Source organism: Spinacia oleracea, chromosome 4 (assembly GCF_020520425.1).
Source record: "Spinacia oleracea cultivar Varoflay chromosome 4, BTI_SOV_V1, whole genome shotgun sequence".
NCBI lineage: Eukaryota > Viridiplantae > Streptophyta > Magnoliopsida > Caryophyllales > Amaranthaceae > Spinacia > Spinacia oleracea.
In genome coordinates, this window is record NC_079490.1 from 185,154,233 (window position 1) to 185,177,816 (window position 23,584).

Here is a 23,584-nt window from a genome sequence, read left to right on the forward strand (position 1 = left end):
TATTATATTATGGGGCGAGAGGATTCGAATATGAAATCTATCATACACATGCCCTTGATCTTAACCACTAGTCCAAGACCTTATTGGTCAAAAAATTGACATATAGTTGACAGTTGTACAAGAAATCTACAACAAAAGAAGTGCACCGATATTTACCACTAATAATAAAGTGTATGTTACTTGTGTATTGTAGTGCCCCTTTTTATATTAATATGTAATATGAACATTTAATATAATCACGAATTCACACAGTAAGTTAATAACCACGAGTAAAATCAAAACTGAACTGAAAAATAAGAATCATGTACTCTAAACAATTTTCGTTAGGTTTTGCGAAACTTGAATGTATTGTTGAATATAAAAGAAAAATAAACCTCTCCCCATCTTTCGGTCGAGCCAAGAAGTGAACTTTTCCTTAGGTGTTAGAGAATTACTCACATAATCTACATGATCAAGAAGACAAGAATACTATTGCTATTGTGTCAAACTAGAATTGCCAACTTGCCATTAAGTTAGATAGAGCTGTCAAATGACTCAAATCATGTCACCTGTCGACTACGAATCAGACATACTCGGAAAATATTTTGTGCAAAATCATTATGCCCACGTGGATTGAATTTTGAATTTGTGAATTATTTTCTTCTCAAATCTCTTCGGATGTTGTCTGATTTTTAGGTCGAATAAGTTGGGCATGGTATATCATCAACCTCATAACTTTCAATTGACTTTTCACACTACAAAGTCTTGTAATAGAATGAGTAAAAAAATCGAAATAAGACTACACAATGACAATAATAGTTCTGCTCTTGTTTCAACAACTAAAGGAAGCATAACATTATACTGACCAAAATTTACATAATTGTTGCAACAAATGATCTTATTATAGCAGCAGTAGTACAGTACTGATATTTCCTCTGGTTCTGAAAATACATCTACACCAAGAACACAGTCTTTTCCATTTTGCTGACTGCTTATGTTCATAAGTTTGATTTCTCAAATTACAACCTCCATACTCCAAAGTTCTTCAATTCGAGCTTTACTTTGTGCCGGTAATTTACAGACTAGAAAAGAAAATGCAATATCTGTGAGATGATACACTTCAATCTCCATCTCCATTTTTCACTGGACATAAAGTAGCAAAAAAAAGCCTCCAAAATCCTTCAACTTACAAGATTTTGGATGGAGAAAAAAAAAGTATAATAATAATAAATACATGAAAGTAATTTTAATCAAGAACAAGCAATATACAAGTAATTCAACATCAAACTACATTACCCTAATTTACAATAATTTACAAGTCGCCTCTGAAAAATGGTCCTGTGAAGAAGGAGCTTGAGAAGGTCCCACCTCCGTTTGGGAAGAGAGTCAGGAAGCATATAAGGAAGAGGACGACACCCCAAGCATATCGATCATCACCTTACGGAGTTATCTCATCTTTGGCAGGATTTTCTTCTCCTCCACGAAAGAAGGTAGCAAACAATCCCCATGAAAGACAGATAACACTTCCACTTAAACCACCAATACCAAGTAACAGAGAAGTTGCAAATGAGAGCAATGTGGCAGTGTTCCTGCCAAACATGGCCTGTGCTATCCTACCCCCTTCAAGTTTTCCACAAGGTAACAAGTTCAGAGACGTCACCACCATCCCTAAGGGTAAATCCGTAAATGCATAGTCAGAATCATACGTGAATAATGATATGGTGTTTGAATAATTGAAACTTGTTTCGTAATAGAGAAATACAGCTAAAATCACCCTTTTATATGCTGTAGTTTGCAATACTAGTGTACTAGAATTATTTTCGGCTTTTTGGTTGAAAATAACTCCAAATTCCTGCCATATTAAGTACCTAACAGGCTAACACTATGAATAGACAAAATTCCCTTCATACAGGTAAAGTTAAGATGAAATAATAAGGCCTGAAGAGAGATAAAGCATATACGGAGTACTTCCTCTGTTTCAAAAATAAATTACAAGTTGACTAGCACGTTTGCCATAATTATCTCTAATTATCTTTTTCTAAAAAATCTTAAAAGTTAATATTATAAAAGTATATAATGAAATCAATTCAACGACATTTTACTCGTTAACATTTGTTTTTAATTAATTAGTAAAAATATATGGTCAAAGTTGGTGTATGAATAGTGGCAAAACTAAAAGGTTTGCAAATTTTATGAAACGTAGGAAGTACTTTGATTATTTAATTTTTGTTCTGTTAGGAGGTAAACGTGTTAGCCATTTTGTCTTACTCGTGTTAAATTTATCCTTGTTTCGATAAATTTCACTTATTATTGTAATAATTTTGTATACCTTTTCTCTTCTTGCAGATTAATGAGTATTCTTAGTACGGCTGTGTCTAAAAGCGAATGTCAGCTTGAGATAAATGGAAAAAAAAAATGCAGTTACTTGTCTGTGTTAAGACTAAACAGCAAGCGAGGAGACCAACCTAAAAGCCCAGCAAAGGCAAGGGGGTCAACTGGTACACCCACTCCTTCCACCGCATAAGGCAACACGTTTCCAAGATCATCAGCATAAGGTCCAATTACGTATTGGATGAAAGAAAACAAAGGGTTGTTCTCAAAAAATTGAGGCCTTACAAACCTGCATATATAGAAGACGGGGGAAGCAATTTTAGCATTAGAATAACAAAAAGTTTGATAGATATATCCAAGGTTGTTCCGTGTTGAATATGGGCATAAATGAATTTCAGTACCAAATTTTAAAGAATTCTTCAGAACCTATCACGATAGTGTTTAGTGAGGATAGGTTTCTTGCTAAGACATACAGAAAAAACAAAAGGTACTACTCAGTATTTACTACCACACACTATCTCTATCTTAATACGATATGTTTTTGAACATGGTTGAAGGAACCTGCTAATCTGGATCACCCAACTGATTAGACAGCTGCAATGAACTGATATTATGGAGAAGGGTAGTTTAGGAAATAGCTTTATAAGTTAGTTCTTGGAATAAGTTAAGGGGATTAGTTAGGGAATAAGTACTACATATATAGCTTATTTGAGTAGGACTGTAGGAGGGTTATGTGGAATATTGTTGAATGAATTGGTTGAACTTTTAAGAGTTCATTGGGAGAGAGTCAAGCCTCTTGAATGCTTGAATATCTTTACACTTTCCTGTAATTTCACTTTGTTAATCAAATATCATCTTCTTCCTTATAATGCCATTTATGATGCCAAAGCTATGTTAGTTCATACTTCATAGCAACAGCTTTGAAATATAAAATACAGGGAACTGGGGCATTGTAAACGGGAAGTAATTCTAGAATATAGTAAGGGAACCTTACAGTGCATTATCACCTCCATTGAAGCTGCCATCTGATGCAAAGGCAACAACTGCAAGCGCCAGAGAGGTCAAGTATGCACTGGCTGTACGAGCAACAGGAATATCAAAAAGAGCCTTCTTACTAGGGAGTAGGGACTCGTAGTTATTCATTACTCCCAAACACCCCGTCCAATTCGATGGAACAAGAAATGACGGGCTTAGCTTTACCCCATACCGATTTGCTGTCAACCTTGTGACAATCTGCAGACACAATATCAGAGAATGTACCTGAGTTTTGTATTTTAAAAAAGGAATAATAAGAAAGCAACTACTTCTTCCATTTAACAATTAACACAGGGTATTATCACTCTTCCTTATAGTTATAACAACATGAACCTAGGAACAAGGACATCTGAAAGAAATGATCAACAATGATGTAAGCTCTTTGTTTAGAGACCCAAAGTGCAACAAAGATACGTGAGCACAGATAACTATAATACAAATGCATCTAATTTGCTATGTGCTTCACATAAAACTCAATGAACCCAAACAGTATGGCAAAAGCCACCTAATCCAAGCCCCCTCATAATATGGGGTGTTTTAACTATAACAAGCACGGTTAAATCAATTCATAGAAGCCAAATGCATGAGATGACTGACCTCAGATACGCCCAAAATGGTCAGAAACCCACCAAAAAGAGGTACAACGTTAGCCAGGTAGTCATCGAATGTTGCACCAGGCTTGACAAAGAAACCACTTGTCAAAGCAATTGTTCCAAAAGTTGTAACACCCAAGGCTATTGCACTAAGATAGCCCCAAGGAGTGCTCAGATTAGTCGATTCAAACTGAAGATCGATTTCTGACTTTGGTTGAACCAAACAGACCTAAATAAAAGAACAACAGGTAAGCTTCACCAGGATGGAAAAAACGACACAAGTTTCATGCGGATTATTCAATTATTAGCTTCTCCAAATGGCCGTTTCAACTTTTCATGCCCCTAATATAAATCCTTCCCTATATCTAGGGGTGTAAATGAGCCGAGCCGGTCAATAAACTACTCGGGCTCGGGCTCGTTTAAAACTCGTTCATGTTCGTTCATTTACTAAACGAGCCGAGCTTGAACAACTTTTGAAGCTCGCTTAATAAACGAGCTTGAACATGAACATATGTATGCTCGTTCATTTAAGTTCATGAACAACTTGTTCATTTATGTTCATGAACAACTCGTTCATTTATGTTCGTGAACAAGTTCATCTAGTTATGTTATGTATCATATTTTACCATATATACATTTTTCAAATATAAATAAAAATCATGTTTTTGACTTTTGGAATCTATAATAGAATAAAAATATTTTGAAATAAAATTTTAATTGCTAAATTATTGCTCTTTGACTCTTTCTAAATTATTAGTTTGTTTATCAAATAAAGTAATGTATACTTTAATCTTTATTATTAGATATAATTATAATTTGTTAGATTTTCAAGTGGTTATACTCTAAAGCTCGTTTAAGAAAGCTCGTTTATAAACTCAGCTCGATTAATAAATGAGCCGTTCACGAACAGTTCGCGAACACAAAATATTTTAAACGAACCGAGCTTGAACAAATTTTTGAGCTCGGTTAAAAGCTCGGGCTCGGGCTCGAGCTCGCATAAGTTAAATGAACATGAACATGAACAGGGTAAAGCTCGGCTCGGCTCGGCTCATTTACACCCCTACCTATATCAAGTATTCATGAGAGTAATCATGCCACTACCATCAGATATTCTCAGTCATTTCTGACCAATCTATGCACGTTCGTACACTAACAAATTCAGCTTTCCATTGCCAAATTCAGCACTTTCATGACTATCAGAGATCTCATCACGTACGCTAAAAGCTTCATTTGAATCAAGGAGAGTGATGAAGGAAACTTTTAGTATGAATGTAGCATATGAGACATAAAAGTCACTATACAGTACAGTACACTAAGAGGTGATCAGAGTAAACTAAGCATTAGTATACCTGTTTTGTAATATCATCCTTCTTCTCTTCCATAAACCATACCACTACTTCAGTCCCAGCTGCCTCAGAGAGTTTCTTCTCCAATTTTGGCATGACTTCTTCGATAGGCTTCCTCAAATTCCCTATGAAAATACCTCCATCCCCAAATCTTCGGACATCCGTGGCAAAGAATGTGTCAAATCCAAAGCCATTCTTCAACTGAAAATCATAAAATCATACAGATTCATTACCTTTAAGCACCAAATGGATCAAGAAAAGTCTTCATCTCAAATTGGGTTTCCTTTTACTTCATCTGTTTCATATATGATCGTTTTAGACCATTAACAAAGCAATATCACTAAGTACACTAACAGTCATATATACATATTCATGTGACCAGCAAAGATAGTTGGAAATTACTGTATTACACCAGCATTCAGAATTAAGCAATAAATAAATAAACTGACCTTGTTAAGATCAAGGGCTTTAAAAGCTTGTTCAACTTTCTCCAAAGTCTCTTTCTCTCTCAACAAATTCTCAGGAGCAATTCGATTGAAAACCCCAACAATTGGATTATCACTCTTGCTCTCATCATCAAGCTCTTTAAGCTTCCTATCCGCCCTTTTCTTCTCCAACTTAATTGCAGCTTCAATTGACGGATTCCCCATAAATTTCTTGAATTCTGCATCATTTTTCCAGTCCAATTCCTGCTGCTTCTGCTCATCATCTACTTCTTCTCTCTCCTCAACTCCATTCTGGGTATCTTCGTCATTTTTCGATTTTTCATCCACAACAACTACAGAAGAACTCTCTCTCTCCCCCTCGTCTTGCTGAGAGAAACGCAGTTTTCTAGGTTTTGAGGGTTTGGAATAGGAGGAGAGAGTAACTGGGTGGTGGAAGTGAGAATTGGAAGAAAAAGATGCGAGTTTTTGAGTTTTGTTGGAGACCCATGATGAGGAAGGTGGAGAAATGAAGAGGGTTGCCATTGAAATTTGTGATTGAGGAAGAAAGATTGAATTTGGACATTGGAGAAGAAAGAGTGGAATTTGAAGGGTTGATTTTGGGGAATTTTCTGGGTTTGGTTGATTGAGTCTGGAAAGTTGGAGAAGTTTCAGTGAGTTTCACAGGTGGATGGTGATTTCATAGTCATGACAAAAAGAAGTGTGTTTGGTCTTTGAATTTCAATTGGAGAGGGAAAAATGAGGAGGATATGTGCATAATTCTTTATTTTCTTTTATTTTTTTTGGTTGAAGAGTTATGTGCTAAATTGTAATTATGTCAATTTGGAAGAATTTTAAGTAATAACCATTTGTCCAGAATACGATAATAAAGTGTAACTATTTAATTAGAATATACTATTATATTATTCATTAAGGAGTGTAATTTACTAATTTATAATTAATACGAAGTATAACAGAATTACTTCGTATTTGATTTTAAAGTAGAACTATTTGACAAGGAATTGGTCTAATGAAATTTTGTATATTTATAAATATGAATCAAAGATTACATAGTACCATTTTAAATATACAAAATAAGCTTAAATGTTATGAATAATAAATAACAACTCTATTACTCCCTAGGCTTCCAAAGTACAAATCCCATTAGCAACAATAGTTACTATTATTCGAAATGATCTTTGAAAAGAATCATAAGCAATAATCTAGATGATCTAGTTCTTATAGTGGAGTTTAAGCAATAATCTTTATTGTTTGGCCTGAATATCGAGCATCCACCTTAAAACTTTGGGAATTTTTCTGGTGTTGTAATGTAACCCCAAAATCACCATGTAAGAGTGAAAGGTTGACGAAACCCTCGGCATCAGTGGTTGCAACCACCTCTTTGTTGTGGCGTCCCCATTCTTTCAACACCTTGTCTACAACATCCCCTGCCGGTAAGTTTTTAAAGTTTGGATCTACCAGACACAAATTGTAACATTGTTCGCCTTGGGGTGACCATGGTCCCCACATAACAATGCCTTGTACTCCCGGGTGGGAATGTACTTCCCTAAGTATTTGTTCAAAGTACAATATCTACAAAACAATAAATATGCCACGTTACGTTGTAAGTTGTAACAGATATTTATTATTAGGCAAACTAATGTTCGCCTTTTTTTACTTGCCTTGCTAGATGAGCTAGCTGGTTATTTCAATGTTACACGATGTTTTGGTTCTTACCAGAGAAATCACACGATGAAACATTATTGTGACAATGATTGCGGTCTCGGTAACATTTATAGTAGACCTGATCAAAAGGCCGACCGGGGAGGGGGGTTCGGGTAGGGCCGAGGACATAAAAATCTGTCTATTATGTCGGGTCGGGCCAAGTTTTGAGACAATTTTGTGTCCCCAAAATCCGCTATTTCGGGCGAAAAATAGCGGGCTTTTCGGGACAATTTTGGGCTGGGACAAATTTAAAACTAAATATGTTGTTTTGTGTTGCCCAAAGCTCGCAAATTTTTTAAAAAGTTCGGGCTTGGCCAAGCTGGAAATCGGTCTGTAATCTTTTGTCCAAAACCCGATAATTTTAGGGCCGGGTCGGGCCAGGCCCATGTTGAGCAGCTTTAATTTATAGTAAACGGTGCAACCTTTTAAGGACGAAATAAAATGACAAATGGGGTAAACAAAAAGGGACAGAGAGAATATCCGTTACCTGATTATCTCCCCTTTTAACATCAAGCTCAGTAATCCAAATAGGTAATCTAGAAGCAGCAAGAATGTCAAGAGTTGATCTCACATATGGAATATTTGGGACAGTAAAATGACTCTCAAGCCCAATTCCAAGTTTAACCGCACCACCAAGGTAACTATATAACTCTTTAAGCTTTTGGAGATATCTTGAAGGAGAAGAGTCAGCATCCCCTTGTTCCTCTATTGTGTTATAGTCATTCATAAACAATGTTGCGTGTTTATCAAGTTGACCCGTTTTTTGGAAGAAGATATCAGTAATATTTGCACCAAGCTTGCTTTCAAAGTAATTAAAATGTAAGTTCTCATTGTTAACATCCCATGCTATCACCTTTCCTGCATACCTGCCAGGACAGTTAAAAGATAATAATAAGTTAACCAAATACTTAATTATTAAGAGTTTTTAATTAGGAGAATAATACTCTACCTACGGGTGGCCACGATCCGAGCCGAACATTAACAAAGTTTGGTTGGTTTAGCTATTTGTATATTATTATATTAAGCTCGAGCGAGTTTGGATTTGGGCTCGGTTCAAACTTCAATTTGAGGTTGAGTTCGGCTCGATTCCTGGATTTACAGTTCGAGATCGAGCTCCATTCAAATTGGCTTGATAATAGTTCAAGCCAAACTATTTTCCGAGCTCTACTTATATAATTACCTTAACGAGATTGTTGGTAAAAAGTTAAAAAAATATATCTTACGAATATATAGTGTTAAATGATTAAATGCAATCAACTATAACTAATTATAATTAAGAATGTATGTGATTGATATCATATGTTGGAATTAGTAATCTTGGTTCTAAGATTCAAGAGTAAGAATGTAAAGGAACGAAGTTAAAATTAATAGAGAGCTAGATATAATACACTTTATAGTACGTTAAATAATATAATTAAAGAAGTTCATTTTAGCTCCCAATGATGCGAAAAAGTCAATTTATTCTAAAATTAGATTATTTTTTTATATAAATTATATATTTTTTTCTAGTATTTGATAAGGTTCGCGAGCTTTCGAGCCAAACTATGTAAAGTAATGTTTGAGTACAACTTGTAAACCCGTTAATTAATCAAACTATATTTTCGAGCTCAAGCTCGACTCATTTGTAAACGAACCGAACTTTAACTGAATTGATTACAAACTGTTCACAAGCAGATCAATTTGTGCATGTCCACCCCCTGCCTCTATCCTAATTCGCAAACGAATCGAACTTTAACCGATCCGATTCATTCCAAACTGTTCACAAACAGTTCAGTTCGTGTCCACCCTTGTCTCTCTAGCTACCCTGATTCATTCGTAAACGAATCGAACTTTAACCGAACTGTTCACGAACAATTCAGTTTGTGTCCACCTCTGTATCTTACCCTATATATTTGACTTAGATAGAACATTGTACATACCTCGAAACTACTGAGTTGAGTCTCCTATCAGTGGCTACTTGGAGGTCATTTGGGGATAAATTATTGACCCATCCCATTTGGTACTTTGGGTCTTCCCAAAAGATGTTGTGACCACGAACTAATATCCCATGTTTGGTTGCAAAATCAAGCATGGAATCGGCTTTAGAGTAGTCCTCTTTGCCTTGACTAGTTTCCGTACTATACCACTTCATCTCATTCTCAAATGTAGTGACTGTGAACCTTGAGGTAAACCAGTTTTGGTATGCTACATTATTCACTATGTTTTGGTTGATTGAAGCACCAAAAGGAAAGTTTGCATTCTTTAGGGTAATTGAGATGTTTGCATGAGGAATCGGCTTCCCTTTTGAGTTTACAACTTGGAGTTTAACCATAGACTTTCTAACCTACAAAAGTTGTAACAAAATTGCTATTATTGATCAATATTTAAGAAATCATATGATATATACTTTCATAATGATGCTTACAGTTACTATTTGTATAAATATTAAGACAGAAATGGAAGAGTGTGTGAAAAGGGGGTGGATATAATAAAATATAGATTAAGTAAAAGTAAGAGTAAGAGTAAGAATGTAAAAAAAATGGGTGAATTAAGGAAAAAAATGAATAAAGTAAGAGAAATCATATGATACATACTACCTATGTTTCATACTGATATTTACATGTACTATTTACACAAATATTAAGACATAAATGGAAGAGTGTGTAAAAAGGTGGGTACTCCCTCCGTTTTTAAATATTAGTTCTATTTTTAAATATTAGTTCTGCTTTGACTTTTCAACTCGTTTCAACTCAATATTTAAACGTAAATATGTTTTGAAGTACGTATTGGAAAGAAATTGGAAGATTCTCTTCAATTGTGAATAGTGTCAAGATTTCAAAAGGGACTAATATTCAAGAACAGAGGGAGTATAGTAAAATATAGATTAAATAAAGTAAGAGTGTAAAAAAGTAGGTGGATGTAGGAAAAAAATGAACAAAGGAAGAGGAATTGGATGAAAAGTTGTAAATGTTATGGGATAAGAGGGTAAGATAGTAAATTTTCATTGTCCATAAATAGTATAAAAGCACGATGTAATTAAGACATAAAAACAGACTAAAACGAAAGTGAAAAGATCATTTTGAAACGGATATAGTATATAATAAGACTAGTACGTCATGAAGATACTTCGAACCTTCTCGGTGTTTTGATCTTGATGAGATCTCCATTCTTCTTGGGTGAATGGTTGTAGTGAAACGCTATCAACCCATATATCAACCGACGTATCATTGGTCTGAAAGAGAGAGAGAACATAGTAGAGTAAATTATCAATTGATGGTGTGACATGCCACATATAATTATAAGTTTGGGTTAAAGCTGTGTTCTATTCACCTGATTTCCACTTATTTTTCCTGAACTTATCTTATCTGAACTTATATGAACTTATTAGAACTTATCAAAACTTATTTTAGTTGTAAATTGTACTTGACCAACCCTTATTTTTCCTGAACTTATCTTATCTGAACATATCTGAACTTAACTAACCTTATCTGAACTTATTTTCCTGAAATAAAAGGAAATAAGGTGAACAGAACAAGGCCTAAATGTTGGAAAATAAGGCACATGTGAAATATGATGTTTTACCTGAAAATAAAATTCAGCTGGGCCTGAAGACCCAACAGTGATGCCACCCTTAAGCATGGACCAACATCCTACTTGGGCCTCAACTGAACCAGCTGGCTTGTATCCATCATTACTCTTGAAAATTGCTTGTACTGTACTTTTTCTCCCACTTACTTGTATCCAAGCTTTGTAGAAAAGAAATAAAAAAATGAAGTAAATAAATTAAATTATAAAAGAAAATAAATTTCTTTGGACGAATTATTTTTCTTTGAGATATCAACCCAACGATGGTAGTTATGATGAGGAATACCTCTTTTTTTATTTAATTTGTTATGTATTTCGTATTTGTTAAATTCGATTGTATGATATTTTATTAATGAATTCATTTTACATTAAAAGAAAAATAGAAGATATCAAAGTCGATAGATTTCGAATTCAAGTATCGAAAATGTACATATACTCCATGAGGAAAGAAAAAAAAGAAAGATGAAAAGTATTGTACTAACTACAATACGAGTAGTTATTGTTAAGATCTGACCCATGAAACATCACGTGTGATGGTCCACTTTGACAAAAGAGAAGAGAGTTAATCACTTAAAAATGTCAAGGGGCTACTCCCCTTATTTCCATATGGTTTTAAGGTTGAACATCTTACGGTCTTGTTAAGTGGACTCTATCTCTTGATGACGGGTGAAGCCCATACCCGTATTTAACAGTTATCATAAACATATATTAAAATATAAGATGATGGATTTGTAGAAGTTGACAAGAGACGTACCGGAAAATGTGTAAAGTTTATCCTTGTCTAAGGAGACCTTCTGGGATACACTGCCATAAGGGTTTGTCCTACTATGAGCCACGATGAAGTTGTTTCCTTTTGGTGACACTCTATGCTCAATTTTTACCCCTCCATAAACTGTCCACCCTCTTAAACCATCATTCATTTCTGGGTTCACAACTATTCCCCCCTTATACTGAGGCTTAGGAGGATTTGCCAAGCACTACAAAATTCAAATCAAATTTAGTGCCATATTTGACTTTACAAAGCCGAATTTTTAATGTTTACCTTATTTTTTAATCAATAAACAACTATTAATCTTGTTAGATGAGATATTATTACCAAAAAAAAAAAAAAGCATGTTATCGACATGTTAAGATTATCATACATAACTGGAGATATTAATAGTCAAAGTAAACTTTAGAGACCGTGTAAAATCAAACATGTCACTTAGTTTGACTAAATTATTAGATTATGTCAATATCATGTGATTCAAGTACATATAATAATCAGCCTTATGTCAAAATACTCCTAATGAACTTGCCTTATATCAAAATACTCGTAGATGAACTTGCCTTATATCAGAGGTGGTGATCGAAAAACTTACACGAATAATAGCAGTATGATCGTATGATATTGCATCTACCACAATTCCTGATAGTCCAACGAGACAAGAGTCAAGAGAAAATGACTAATATATAAACAATTCAGTAAACAAGGTTACACAAGTTCTTATATTTTATATTTTTTTAATGTAAATAAGTCACAAAGATAATACAAAAATGCGAACCTGTGAGGCTATGACATATATGGCAGTGGCACAGAGGCGAAAACCTCATTGATAACGTTAATGTGTTCCCCTCAATTTCAAGGTTTAATGTATTCCCCTCAATTTTAAGGCTAATCTTCTCGTTAAAATAAAATTTAAAAAAAGAAAAAAAAAACTAATCTAGCTTTAACAATGAAGAACAGACGGATCCTACTCATAGAGTTAGACACGAGTCAGGTTGCGTAGGCCTATATGTCGAGCCCGTTAAAACGTCGGGCTATTTTTTTACAACGAAAGATACTTTCATAACAAATGAATAAATAAAATAAACAACAAAAAAATTCACATTTCTTGCACGAGAATTAAGTTGTGCACAAGTCGGGTCGTGTAGGCTTATGTGTCGGGCCCTAACAGGTCGTGCCTAGAAAGGAACAAGGGAAATTCGTGTCGTGTAGGGCTCATGTCTCTCTTTCATAAATGAAGCTGATATACGGCTCGTCTCACGTTCCGTGTTGGGTTGGATCGTCTCGTACTAGTAAGCTCCCTTATCAATTTAAAGATTTTTATGTTAATTGCTTAAAAAAAAGGGTGCCGACGTGCTGGTCAGTCCGTCGTACTCGTGTCAACTTTCTAAAATGATTTTCATACACGACCCGTGTCCCATAGCACTGGCTCACGTATCGTGTCGGTTTTACAACGGGCTCATGTTGTGCTAGACCAATTTTGTGTTGGGCTCAAACAATAGCAAGCATGCTGGCCCGACCCATCCCAGGCCTAACTTTACCTACCCGCGAATGGAAAATTTAATATGTCTAAAAGTCTAAAACAACAATTGAGACAACTTACCTCCAAAAACAAATAAAGATGATAGAAACATTACTACGTGCGCATTTCCTCCTCGGTCAATCTTCATTTTAGAATATTTACTGCAAACAAACTGGCCTGCATGATTTTAAACAATAAATATATATTATGGATAAAAATAATTAACGAGAAATTTATTTTTTAAAAAAAACAGGGGGAAAATGTTAATATTGTAAGATTAAGGAGACTTACCAATATTATGAAATTCCCCTATAAAAAAAACCAATATTATGAATTTCCCCTAAAAAAACAAATATTATGAATTGAACACAATAGACTATATAGAGAAGAAGCACTGTTTATAAATATTATTATTATTATTGCCTTTGCTTTTAAAAAGAAAAGGCAATAAGCCAATAATATGTTTATTTGTTTATTTTAATAATAAAATTCAAATATTATTTAAAGGAATAATGGAAAAGGGGCATATCTTATATGCAAGGAAATATATCAGCAACTGGATAGAAATCGTATCAAAAGATATTACATTCTATTTTTAGTTCATTGTTTTTTCATGGACCATGGTGAATTGGTAATGAATCCCTAAAAGTAGTGCATGTTTCGTATAAATTTAGGTAAATAAATGGAATAGCCGCACATAAATAGTAAGGGAGAAATGCCGAAAAAGTATTGTTAACCATTGCTATTATTAGTTATTTGGTAAGTATTTCATAACTTAGGAAATAAATCACTTTTATCAAATATATTGGAAATTGTGGTTACCCTTAGGAAATGAATTATGTTACTGCTCGTCTAGTCGTCTGCTCCTCTCTAATCAAACATTAGAAATGGAAATAGTTATGTGATTTCATTTGCATACTTAACAACTTTATACTAAACATGCTCTTAAAGATAAACTTTTGTTAATAAAATAGTCATATCACTAGATTATGTCCCGTGCACACACGGATTTTGATAATTTTTTTCACAAAATATTTAACTGATTATCTTCCAAATTACTGCATATTATAACATTTATAACATACTCGTTTAAATTTATTCATCTAATGTGCATATTTAAAATGCTAATATGGTAATTTTACCAAAATATTAAGTGATATATTTTTCATTATTAATATAACGATTTGACTAAAAAATTACCAATTTAGAATAATTATTATTACGTCGTATCTATTATTGCCATAATTTATAACCTAAATTTAATTTCCATATATAAAAAGTTTATAAAAAAGGTAGAGAATAAAATAAAATAAAACAGATACACTTAATTTTTTTGGAAGAGTGGTTTTTGGCGGGAAAAAATCGCATCAGGAATTGACACGTGTCATTCCTGGTGTCTCTTTTAGTATATAGTAATAGATATTAGAGCTTCCCTCTTCATTTGAATTTAAAAATATACTCCGTATTCATATATCATATTCACCGCAACCCTTTCCTAATAAGAAAAGAACTAACAAATACTACTACAAGGTACCCCACAACATATAACAACTTGGATAAATTACTTTTAGTTAAGAAAAATCACGAACTTTATAATTGAGATTTTACACTTGTGCAAATTCTATTTCTAATTGTCGTCTAATACTGGTTCCTAAGGCGTAAACGAGTGTGTTTATTAATCGACTAGATTAATCAAAAGGGTAAATATTACATGTTGCTATTCCTATATGTAAAACTCGTTTTCGCATCTCGAGTTAAGATGGATTTTCCTGATCCAAGTTCTTTGAGATTCTTAATTAGAGAATTTCATATGCATCAAAACACGCAATTTAGAAGGTGGACCATGGTGCACATAAAGCATGGTGCACCGTAAGAACATTAGTATATAATTAAAAGAACATCCGTTTACGTAAAAAGAACATGGACATATATTTTTTTTATATTTTTAATAAATTGTGATTTTTTATAACAAAAAAGTAAAAAATTATACTGCATGTTCTTTTGTCGTAGTGTCATGTTCTTTTGTTTATGCACATGTGTTATTTTGATGCACATGGTGCGCCATGCTCTATGTGCACCATGGTCCATAGTCCACGGATTGTCAAAACATATCAGGTATTTTCATTTTGAAAAAGGTTTTGGGACTTTGTGAAAGCATTAAAAGACCTTTTTCCCTTGTTAAATACGTAGTAGTGAAACTAGACAACTTTCCAATCACAAATGCAATGATCCGTCAATAATGTAAGCTTGATCAATTTACAAAACAATTGTGGATTGTAGAAGCATATGTTCTTCATCAAGGCCGTCCCTGACTTTTTGGTGGCCCTTGGGCGAAATAAAAATTTGAGGCCTGTACTTTTAAAGGTACAGGGATAAAAAAGTTGTTCGTAGATATAATGTACTTTTTATATTGAAAAATGATGTAAATCATTCGTATTCGCTTTTTAAAACTTAATACTACTTTCTATATCTAACTAAACTACCAAAAAAAATTTACACTATTATAAAATAGGAAGGGATACTTAAATTTAAAAATGAAACAACAATGATGTAGTAGTGGACCATCTAAGAGCTTTAGCAAGGAGGTTGAAATAAATAAAAACTCAATTTTTTTCTTCTAAATTCCAAATTAAAACAAAAAAATAAGGATTATAAGGATTTTACATGGCTTTGTTTTTGGTGATCATATTGATTTAAATCGGGTAATATAATATAATTGCAGTAGTTAGCAATGAGAAATAACAAAAACGGAAAAAAAAAAAATCACGAGGTGAAAGAAGTATGAAACAAACAAATTAGAGAAAAAAATAATTGCTATATTGCTGGAAGTCGACGTTTAAGGCTAAGGCCTCTAATATATTTTGTCGTTCTTGCGCAAAAAAGAAAGTAAGAAACAAACAAATTAGATAAAAAACTGTTAATATTGCCCACTTCGTGGGAATCGAACCTGCGTTACAGGTTGATGTGCGTACCAAATCACTGGAACAAACCACTGGGCTACATTGTTCTTCATGTACAATTGTGCAGGGTATGTTTTTTATTTTATAACTTAATTGGCTAAAGTGATATTTGGGCTTTTTCCATGGGGCCTAGGGCGACGGCCCCTTATGCCCTGCCCTAGGACCGGCCCTGTTCTTCATCTGAGATGATGTCCTTCTACGATTGTTGCCCAAATGCAAAACAAGTGACATATTTCATGACTAATATGGTTTAATAATGTTGTCGTGCTTTATTGGTAATTTGATACACTTCTTTCATTAATGTTTTTCTTACACCATCCACGATGAAAAGTTAGGCTTTGTTATGTTCGACTTAATTCGACTTATTTCAGACAAAATAAGTTCAAATATGTTCAGTTAAGTTCAGATAATATAAGTTCAGCAAAATTAAGTTTTTTTGCATATATTTTCACAAACAAATAAGTTTATTTTAAATAAAATAAGTTTTTTCCAGATAAATTAAGTTTAATTAAGTCCAGATAATATAAATTCTGTCAAAATAAGTTCAATAGAACAGAGCCTTAAGATGGTCTTATGTTAAAGATTAGCTTAAATCTGTTGTAACCCTGTTAAATCCGTTTCAATCCGACTCGATTAATCCGATCCGATATTAGTCCGGCCAGATATAAACCCCCAACCCATTATAATTCGGCTAAATCTATTAACAATCCTTAAAGTTCCAACCCGATATAATCCGACCCATTTACAACACAAATGAATCCTTTCCAACACAAACTCGATAAATTCGATCCAAACCCGATCCGTTAATCCGATTTGACACTTCCGAGGGAGTTTCTCTTTGTAAGTTAAGGGATAAGGAAGACAAACAAAGCAAAAAGAACCGACTTTGGGTATTTTGGTTCTAGCATCTTAATTTCTCCCATACGAAACCAGGAATATCTCATTCTCTCTCCCAGCAAGAAACCATGAAACTGAGGATAAGATCATTAGAATCCAAAGAAACTCACAAAATTGAAGTACCCAATTCGTTTAATCTTCAACAACTTAAGGAATCCATCATCCTCAAACTCTTCCCTTCTTCTTCGTCTCCATCCTCATCTTCTGCTCTGCAACAGAATCTGGGCTTATCCCTCAACAGAAAGGAGGAGCTTTGCGGATCTTCTTCTCCAGAAGATTCTATTCAATCTCTCGGCGTTGCTTCAGGTGATCTTATCTATTTTACTACAAACCCTTCTGCATTCTCATCTCAAATCCCTAATTTATCGCATTCCCAATTACAAAATTCCCCGGGAATTAGTACTACTAATGATGATGTTGAATTGGTGAATACCCAAAAAGTAGAATCTGGTAAATTGGATGAATTGAATAATATTCCTAGTGTTGAATTTAGGGATTTAATCGATGCCCAGATGGAAAAAACCTCGAATTTGAGTAACCCTAGTGATCATAGTGAAAGTTTAGGGAATACCCAGATGACTGAATCATCTAAATTTGATGAATTGGTTGGTCCGAACTCTCAAACTCGAGAGTTGGTGGATTCCCAGGGGGAACTTTCCTTGAAATCAAGTGATTCTAATGTGAAAGAATCAATTGACTTAGTTGAGGGGGATGATGAAATGGAGGTTGATGATGAGTGTGTAATTAACAGAAATTACAGGTTTTTGGTCCCTAGTTTTTTGAAGAAGGTGTTTGTGAAGGAGGTAGGAGATGCAACTGCTAATGATGGTGATCATAAACTCCTGGTGATTGCTGTCCATGCTGTTCTGTTAGAAGCTGGTTTTGTGGGATATAACCCGGTTTCGGGTACAAAAATCGATGGCTTTCATCTTCCTGAGGAGTGGCACTCTTTATCTTTTGGTATGACTTTGCATTACACTCTCCCACACCATGGGAAAGTTTATGAATATCCTGGTGAAAGTTTAGAAGTTTCAAAGTCTGAGGTTGTTGTTGAGACTGTTATTTTGAAGTTTCAAACCATGGGAAAGTTTATGAATATCTATGGTTCTTTGCCAAAGAAAGGATTCGGGGTCCACCGAGTGTGCTTGGATGAATCTCGGTTTCTCCCACCTTTGAGTCTTATCTCGAAAAGGGGTGATAATGATAATACTTCAAATCAAGAGATTTTTGTGTTTTGGAAGATTGTCAAAGATGGACTTTCATATCCCCTTCTAATCGACCTTTGCGAAAGTGTAGGAGTAGTTCCTCCACCTTGCTTCATGCGCCTTCCCACGGAGCTCAAACTTAAGATATTGGAGTCCCTTCCTGCTGTAGATGTTGCTAGAGTTGAATGTGTTTGTTCAGAATTACGATTTGTTGCTTCAAATAATGATCTGTGGAAACTGAAGTACGAGCAAGAGTTTGGAAATGCTGCAACATCATCACAAAGGGAATGTCAATGGAAGGCGAAGTTTTCTTCTGTTTGGGAGATTAGGCAAAAGAGGAAGAGGATTTGTAGGCCATTGCAGTTCAGAGAGCCTTCCCATTTTAGGCCTTTATTTCCAGGTCGAAGGGATCCGAGTTTTCTCGGGTCTCCTTTCGTAATTGGTGGAGATTATGATCGTTTACCAACTTTCGGTTTACCTCAACTTCCAGGTCGTAGGGTTTTCAGGCGGAATTGTGACCTGGGAGGGTTTGGTATTTAAGCTGGATCGGAGCAGAAGAAGCCCTTTTTCCTGCTGAATCGATCAGGTGAAATTTGAGTCATTTAGCTTGCTGTAAGGGCTTGTTTGGTTGACATTCTAATGCATGGGAAGTTTTATTTCTTAGGAAGTGAAGATTCTTAGAGCAAAGAGGTTGCTTGGTTGACATATGCGTAGGAAGTGAAATTTCCCATGGGAATTCAAAGTTTCTATGCTCAACCAAACAAGAGTACTAAAAGGGAAATATAACTTCCCAAGTGCAACAAAACATCACCTAAGTTTGTTAGCATTGCTCAGTTAGTATGCATAGCACTACTTGTTTTATGTCATGTTTTTATGTCATGTTGTTTCCAAACTGGTGTGAAATTTTCACTGCTGATTCGTTTACTTTTTAAGGCTTGGAAATAAAAATCGGCAGGTAGTTTTGGTTTCACAAATTCTTATTTACAATGGGTATACAATAAATATTGTACACCGGAGTAAAAGTTAACTCAAAATGCTTAAAAGTTAAGCATATATATGTAAAAGTTATCTATTTTTTAGGATAAATTTTTTCATTTTAGTAAAACTTATTTCTTCAAACTAACTAATAATGTATAAAATTAATCATTTAACCCTTTAAAATATTTATCTATTAATTTTTTTTTACTAATATAAAAGTTGATCAAAACTAGGTTAAAGTTACAAAAAAAAGGGTTAAAGTTATCTTGGTGTACAATAAATTTATTGTACACCTTGTGCGCACAAGACCTTTTGTTTTTGTTTTTAATCTTAGGTCAGATCTGGTTGAATATTTCTGCAGCAAAGTTTTATGCAATTGCTTGAAAATTCATAGAAATACTCATTGGCTTAGCAGTTTTGTTTTCTTAGAATGTGCAGGTGGGTTAATTGAACAAAATACAGTTTAGTTTTGCTTTGTGTTTCTGCTTGGTTGTATATAAACGATTAGTTTGGTGGAATGAAACCTTTATATTTACCAAAATGCAGTTTGTTTAATTGTAATTAACTTTAGCTGATCAAACTGCAATTTACGAGTACTAGTAAATCAAACGCAATTGTGTACACCATTTTTGTTGTAAATCTTAATCTTTGTATCACATAAAATGATCCATTATTATATAAATTAACTAGCATGCTCTTGGATGTATTTAACGCAAATCACATAAGTCCAATGTCCATGAAATCTACTCAAGAGTCAAGAACTCAAGATCCATGAGCAACTAAGCAAACCTCTAGTAGGGGAAATTTATTTGGGCGTCTACGGCTTTCAAGGGCCCTCCCCAAGATTTAGAGTTCACATTGCAGTGGAGCTGATCAACTTGAGCCCGGTCGCTGGCCCGGCTCAGCCCGACCCAAAAATTAGAGGGTTTGGGCAGAATTTTTAGGCTTGTATTCCGAGTTGGGCTTGTCTGGCCTGAATTTTAATTTTTTTTTTACGGGTTTTGGGCAACGTAAAATTACACTTTTAGTTATAAATTTGGCCCGATCTGAAAATAACCCATAAAATCCACTATTTTGGCCTGAGTAGCAGGTTTCTAGCATGCATAATAGGCCCGAAACTTGGCCCGGCCCAACCTAGCATAATGGGCTGATTTTTAAGGTCTTGGTCCTAGCTCGGCCCGGCTCGGCTTTTGATAGGTCTACGTTACAGGTATTCATCCCAGTATATCCATACTCCGTATCCGAATACCCCAAAAGAATCCCAAGATTTCGAACCGGAACTATTATTACTAGGATTACTATTTACTAGCTAGGACTAGACCTGGTTATTGGACAGGGTAGTCCAATGGATATAGGGTTAGGGTCAAGTTAATAGGGCTTTTATTGGGCAGGGCGGGCCTTTATTGGACAGGGTTATTATAGGGTCAAACTTATACTACAATTAGTTTGAAAATAAAAATAGTAATGATACAAAAAATTACATGCATAGCTTCGTATTTACTTGTACTTGCACATGGCTCTTTTGTTTTTCATTTTTCATTGCTCGTTTATTGACCCGCCCAATAATGACCCGCTATTGATCCGCGACCCGCTTTTGACCCGCCCATTATCGACCCTCTAAAAATGACCCTTTCAATACCCGACCCTCTTTTGACCCGCACCGACCCTGACCCGCCCCGCCCGATAACCAGGCCTAGCTAGGACATGTGTTGTAGACTTCGTTTCAAACACTTTATCCTACATGGTTTAGAATTCTTAGAATCTTAGTGCAATTGGTTTTAGAGCTTGGCAAATACGAATAATTTAGTTCGGTTTTAAATCTTAAGTACATACAAGATACAAGTACTTATAAGTTATAAATCTAATATATACATATATAAAGGAGGCATATTTGCTGAACTATTAGAGCGCCACCTAGGATTACTAATGGTGTCGACCAATGAAAAATAAGATTTCTAATTTATTTTTGAATTAAAAAAATCGAGTGTCACGTAGATAATTAATTAGGTGCCACATAGATATTTAAATTAATTAATTAATTACTAATATATACAATTCCATCCAAAATCAAACGTTCTAATAATTAAAAAATAAATCTAAAATAAAATTCATCCAAAATCAAACATTAATCTAAAATAAAATTCAATCCAAAATCAAACATTAATTCAATATTAGAGCGCCACGTAGGAAATCTAATGGTTTCCGCCAATGAAAAATAAGACTTCAAAATTATTTTTGAATTAAAAAGTCGAATGCCACGTAGATAAATAATTAGGTGCCACGTAAATATTTTTATTAAATAATTATTAATATTTCTTATATATTAGAGCGCCACGTAGGAAATCTAATGGTTTCCGCCAATGAAAAATAAGACTTCAAAATTATTTTTGAATTAAAAAGTCGAATGCCACGTACATAAATAATTAGGTGCCACGTAAATATTTTTATTAAATAATTATTAATATTTCTTATATACAATTTCATCCAAAATCAAACACTATAATAATTAAAAAATAAATCTCAAATGAAATTCAATTCAAAAAAAAAAAAATCAATTTAATCTAATATATAAAATATAGCAGTTGATATATATAGAAGTTTTATTTTAACGTAACAATTTAATAGAAAGTCTAGTTACACTATAAACGTGACTATTTGAACGTATAGAAAGAATATCAATATCGCAAAAATTGCTCAAACTATTGGGATGGCAATTGAAGAAAAAGTGGTGATTGTTGGTATAGGTGCAACTGGAGGCCTTTTGGTTTTAATTGCTATACTTTTTGGTTTTTTCATAAATTTTCCAAATTTTACACCACATTGGGATATAATCATCGAAATAACTTTTGGTTTTGCAATATTTGTTTTGGTTCTACGATTTCTGGTGTTCATCTACGTAGCCATTACTTCGGCAACATCTCCGGCGGCGGTGGCTTATCAACGGCGTTCATCTTATTCCAACCTTCCTCGATCATACTTTATGGTTTAGAATTTAGATTAATTAGGACTTTAGATTTTTATTTTTTATTTAAGTTTACGTGTAATAATTTACTATTGAACACTTTGTTAATTATTGATTTACTTAGCCTAAATCTATTCTACACTACTCGTAATAATTTACGAGTATGATTTATGAAGTATGACCATATGAGAGTTGATCGTTAATCCCCATTAAACGTGAGAAGAGTACGGTACGTACATTAATAGCAATTGAATGCAACGTTTTAATTTTGGCACTTTCACATATCTTGTGTTTGATTTATTTTTGTTGCTAAAAGAAGCATATAAAAGTAAGTGTTTTTTTTATATATATATAATTTTTTAAAATACTGCAAAGCAGTAGAGACATGTTTACTTTTAAATAAATAAAAAACATGTTTACTTTTAAATTGATGATAATTAAAGTCAAAATATTTTGATTAAAAGCAAAAATAGGAGATTTTACTTTGTGGGTGAATTTGATATCTTTTAAAATAATTACCGGTTTAGACATAGTAGGAGGAGAGACAAGTATGTTTTATTGAATTAATAAATTAAAGGAGTTTGGTTTATTTTATTTTTTTTGATTGGTTGAGAAACATGAGGTGTACCACTTGATCGACCTCTTACAAATTGCTTTCTACAATGATTTTTTCTAGAATAATCTAGTTTGGTGACATTTTTCTAATCTAACCGCATATTATAAAATATAATAAATATCGATACGTGGAGAAATATTTGAAATCTCTATAAATCGGCATCGTAAAAACTTTATATATGAAGGTGTTATATATAAGACGAACTTCTAAAAAAAACTTGCACTCTTAATCATCCTCGATCAAGTCTTATATGAGACCAGCCACACCATCAAGTTGATGGTGTGACATATTCACACTTATAAATAAACCCAACGCGTTTGAAGGCATAAAATAAAGAAACTCTAACATATAGAAAATAAAGTATCATCAACATAGAAAATAAAGTAACATCAGTTTATACAAAGAAACTCTAACATGAAATTGAAGAAAACGCAATAAAACAAAAAAAAATAACCGCGAATACAAGGTATATATAAGTAACATGAGCATAGAAATTCAAGTAACACCAATTTATACAAGGAACCTCTAACATGAAATTGAAGAAAATGCAATAACTAAAAATAACATCAGCATAAAAGGTCAAGTAACACCAGTCTATTCAAGGAACCTCGAACATGAAATTCAAGAAAATGTAGTAAACACAAGAAAATAACAGCGAATACAACGTACAAGTAACATCATCA

The 23,584-nt window shown here is 33.9% G+C and overlaps 3 protein-coding genes across 4 annotated transcripts; 1 reads left to right on the forward strand and 2 right to left on the reverse strand.

Moving 5' to 3' along the window:
- Positions 1–1,020: 1,020 nt before the first annotated feature.
- On the reverse strand, positions 1,021–6,436 carry LOC110804731 (probable zinc metallopeptidase EGY3, chloroplastic). 2 transcript variants are annotated; one of them, XM_022010345.2, is made up of 6 exons: positions 5,734–6,434; positions 5,288–5,485; positions 3,943–4,167; positions 3,305–3,543; positions 2,445–2,599; positions 1,021–1,647 (listed from the first exon to the last, which is right to left on the reverse strand). In XM_022010345.2, exons 1-6 carry the CDS (start codon positions 6,250–6,252, stop codon positions 1,418–1,420), a joined length of 1,566 nt encoding a protein of 521 aa, XP_021866037.2. In that variant the 5' UTR covers positions 6,253–6,434; the 3' UTR covers positions 1,021–1,417. The 2 variants fall into 2 exon arrangements, with proteins under 2 accessions (XP_021866037.2, XP_056699234.1); XM_056843256.1 differs by lacking the exon at positions 3,943–4,167 and having other exon boundaries at positions 5,734–6,436.
- A 292-nt stretch (positions 6,437–6,728) lies between these two features.
- Positions 6,729–13,772, reverse strand: LOC110804482 (endo-1,4-beta-xylanase 5-like). Its single transcript, XM_056843255.1, has 9 exons — positions 13,575–13,772; positions 13,365–13,460; positions 12,357–12,403; positions 11,750–11,972; positions 10,993–11,156; positions 10,544–10,642; positions 9,351–9,754; positions 7,919–8,297; positions 6,729–7,299 (listed from the first exon to the last, which is right to left on the reverse strand). The coding sequence occupies exons 2-9, from the start codon at positions 13,429–13,431 to the stop codon at positions 6,958–6,960; spliced, it is 1,725 nt and encodes a 574-aa protein (XP_056699233.1). The 5' UTR covers positions 13,432–13,460; positions 13,575–13,772; the 3' UTR covers positions 6,729–6,957.
- A 3,344-nt stretch (positions 13,773–17,116) lies between these two features.
- LOC110804723 (F-box protein SKIP22-like) lies at positions 17,117–19,319 on the forward strand. The gene has a single exon (XM_022010338.2). It carries the CDS (start codon positions 17,209–17,211, stop codon positions 18,883–18,885), a length of 1,677 nt encoding a protein of 558 aa, XP_021866030.2. The 5' UTR covers positions 17,117–17,208; the 3' UTR covers positions 18,886–19,319.
- The last annotated feature ends 4,265 nt before the right edge of the window (positions 19,320–23,584 follow it).

Coding starts and splice junctions, on each gene's coding strand:
- LOC110804723 (XM_022010338.2), top strand. CDS start 17,209: ATGAAACTGAGGATAAGATCATTAGAATCCAAAGAAACTCACAAAATT.
- LOC110804731 (XM_022010345.2), bottom strand. CDS start 6,252: ATGGCAACCCTCTTCATTTCTCCACCTTCCTCATCATGGGTCTCCAAC. Junction 4,168..5,287: donor AGGATGATATTACAAAACAG/GTATACTAATGC, acceptor TCTTTTATTTAG/GTCTGTTTGGTTCAACCAAA. Junction 1,648..2,444: donor TGCCTTTGCTGGGCTTTTAG/GTTGGTCTCCTC, acceptor ATTTACCCTTAG/GGATGGTGGTGACGTCTCTG.
- LOC110804482 (XM_056843255.1), bottom strand. CDS start 13,431: ATGAAGATTGACCGAGGAGGAAATGCGCACGTAGTAATGTTTCTATCA. Junction 12,404..13,364: donor ATCTTTATTTGTTTTTGGAG/GTAAGTTGTCTC, acceptor TTGGACTATCAG/GAATTGTGGTAGATGCAATA. Junction 9,755..10,543: donor AAGATCAAAACACCGAGAAG/GTTCGAAGTATC, acceptor CAACTTTTGTAG/GTTAGAAAGTCTATGGTTAA.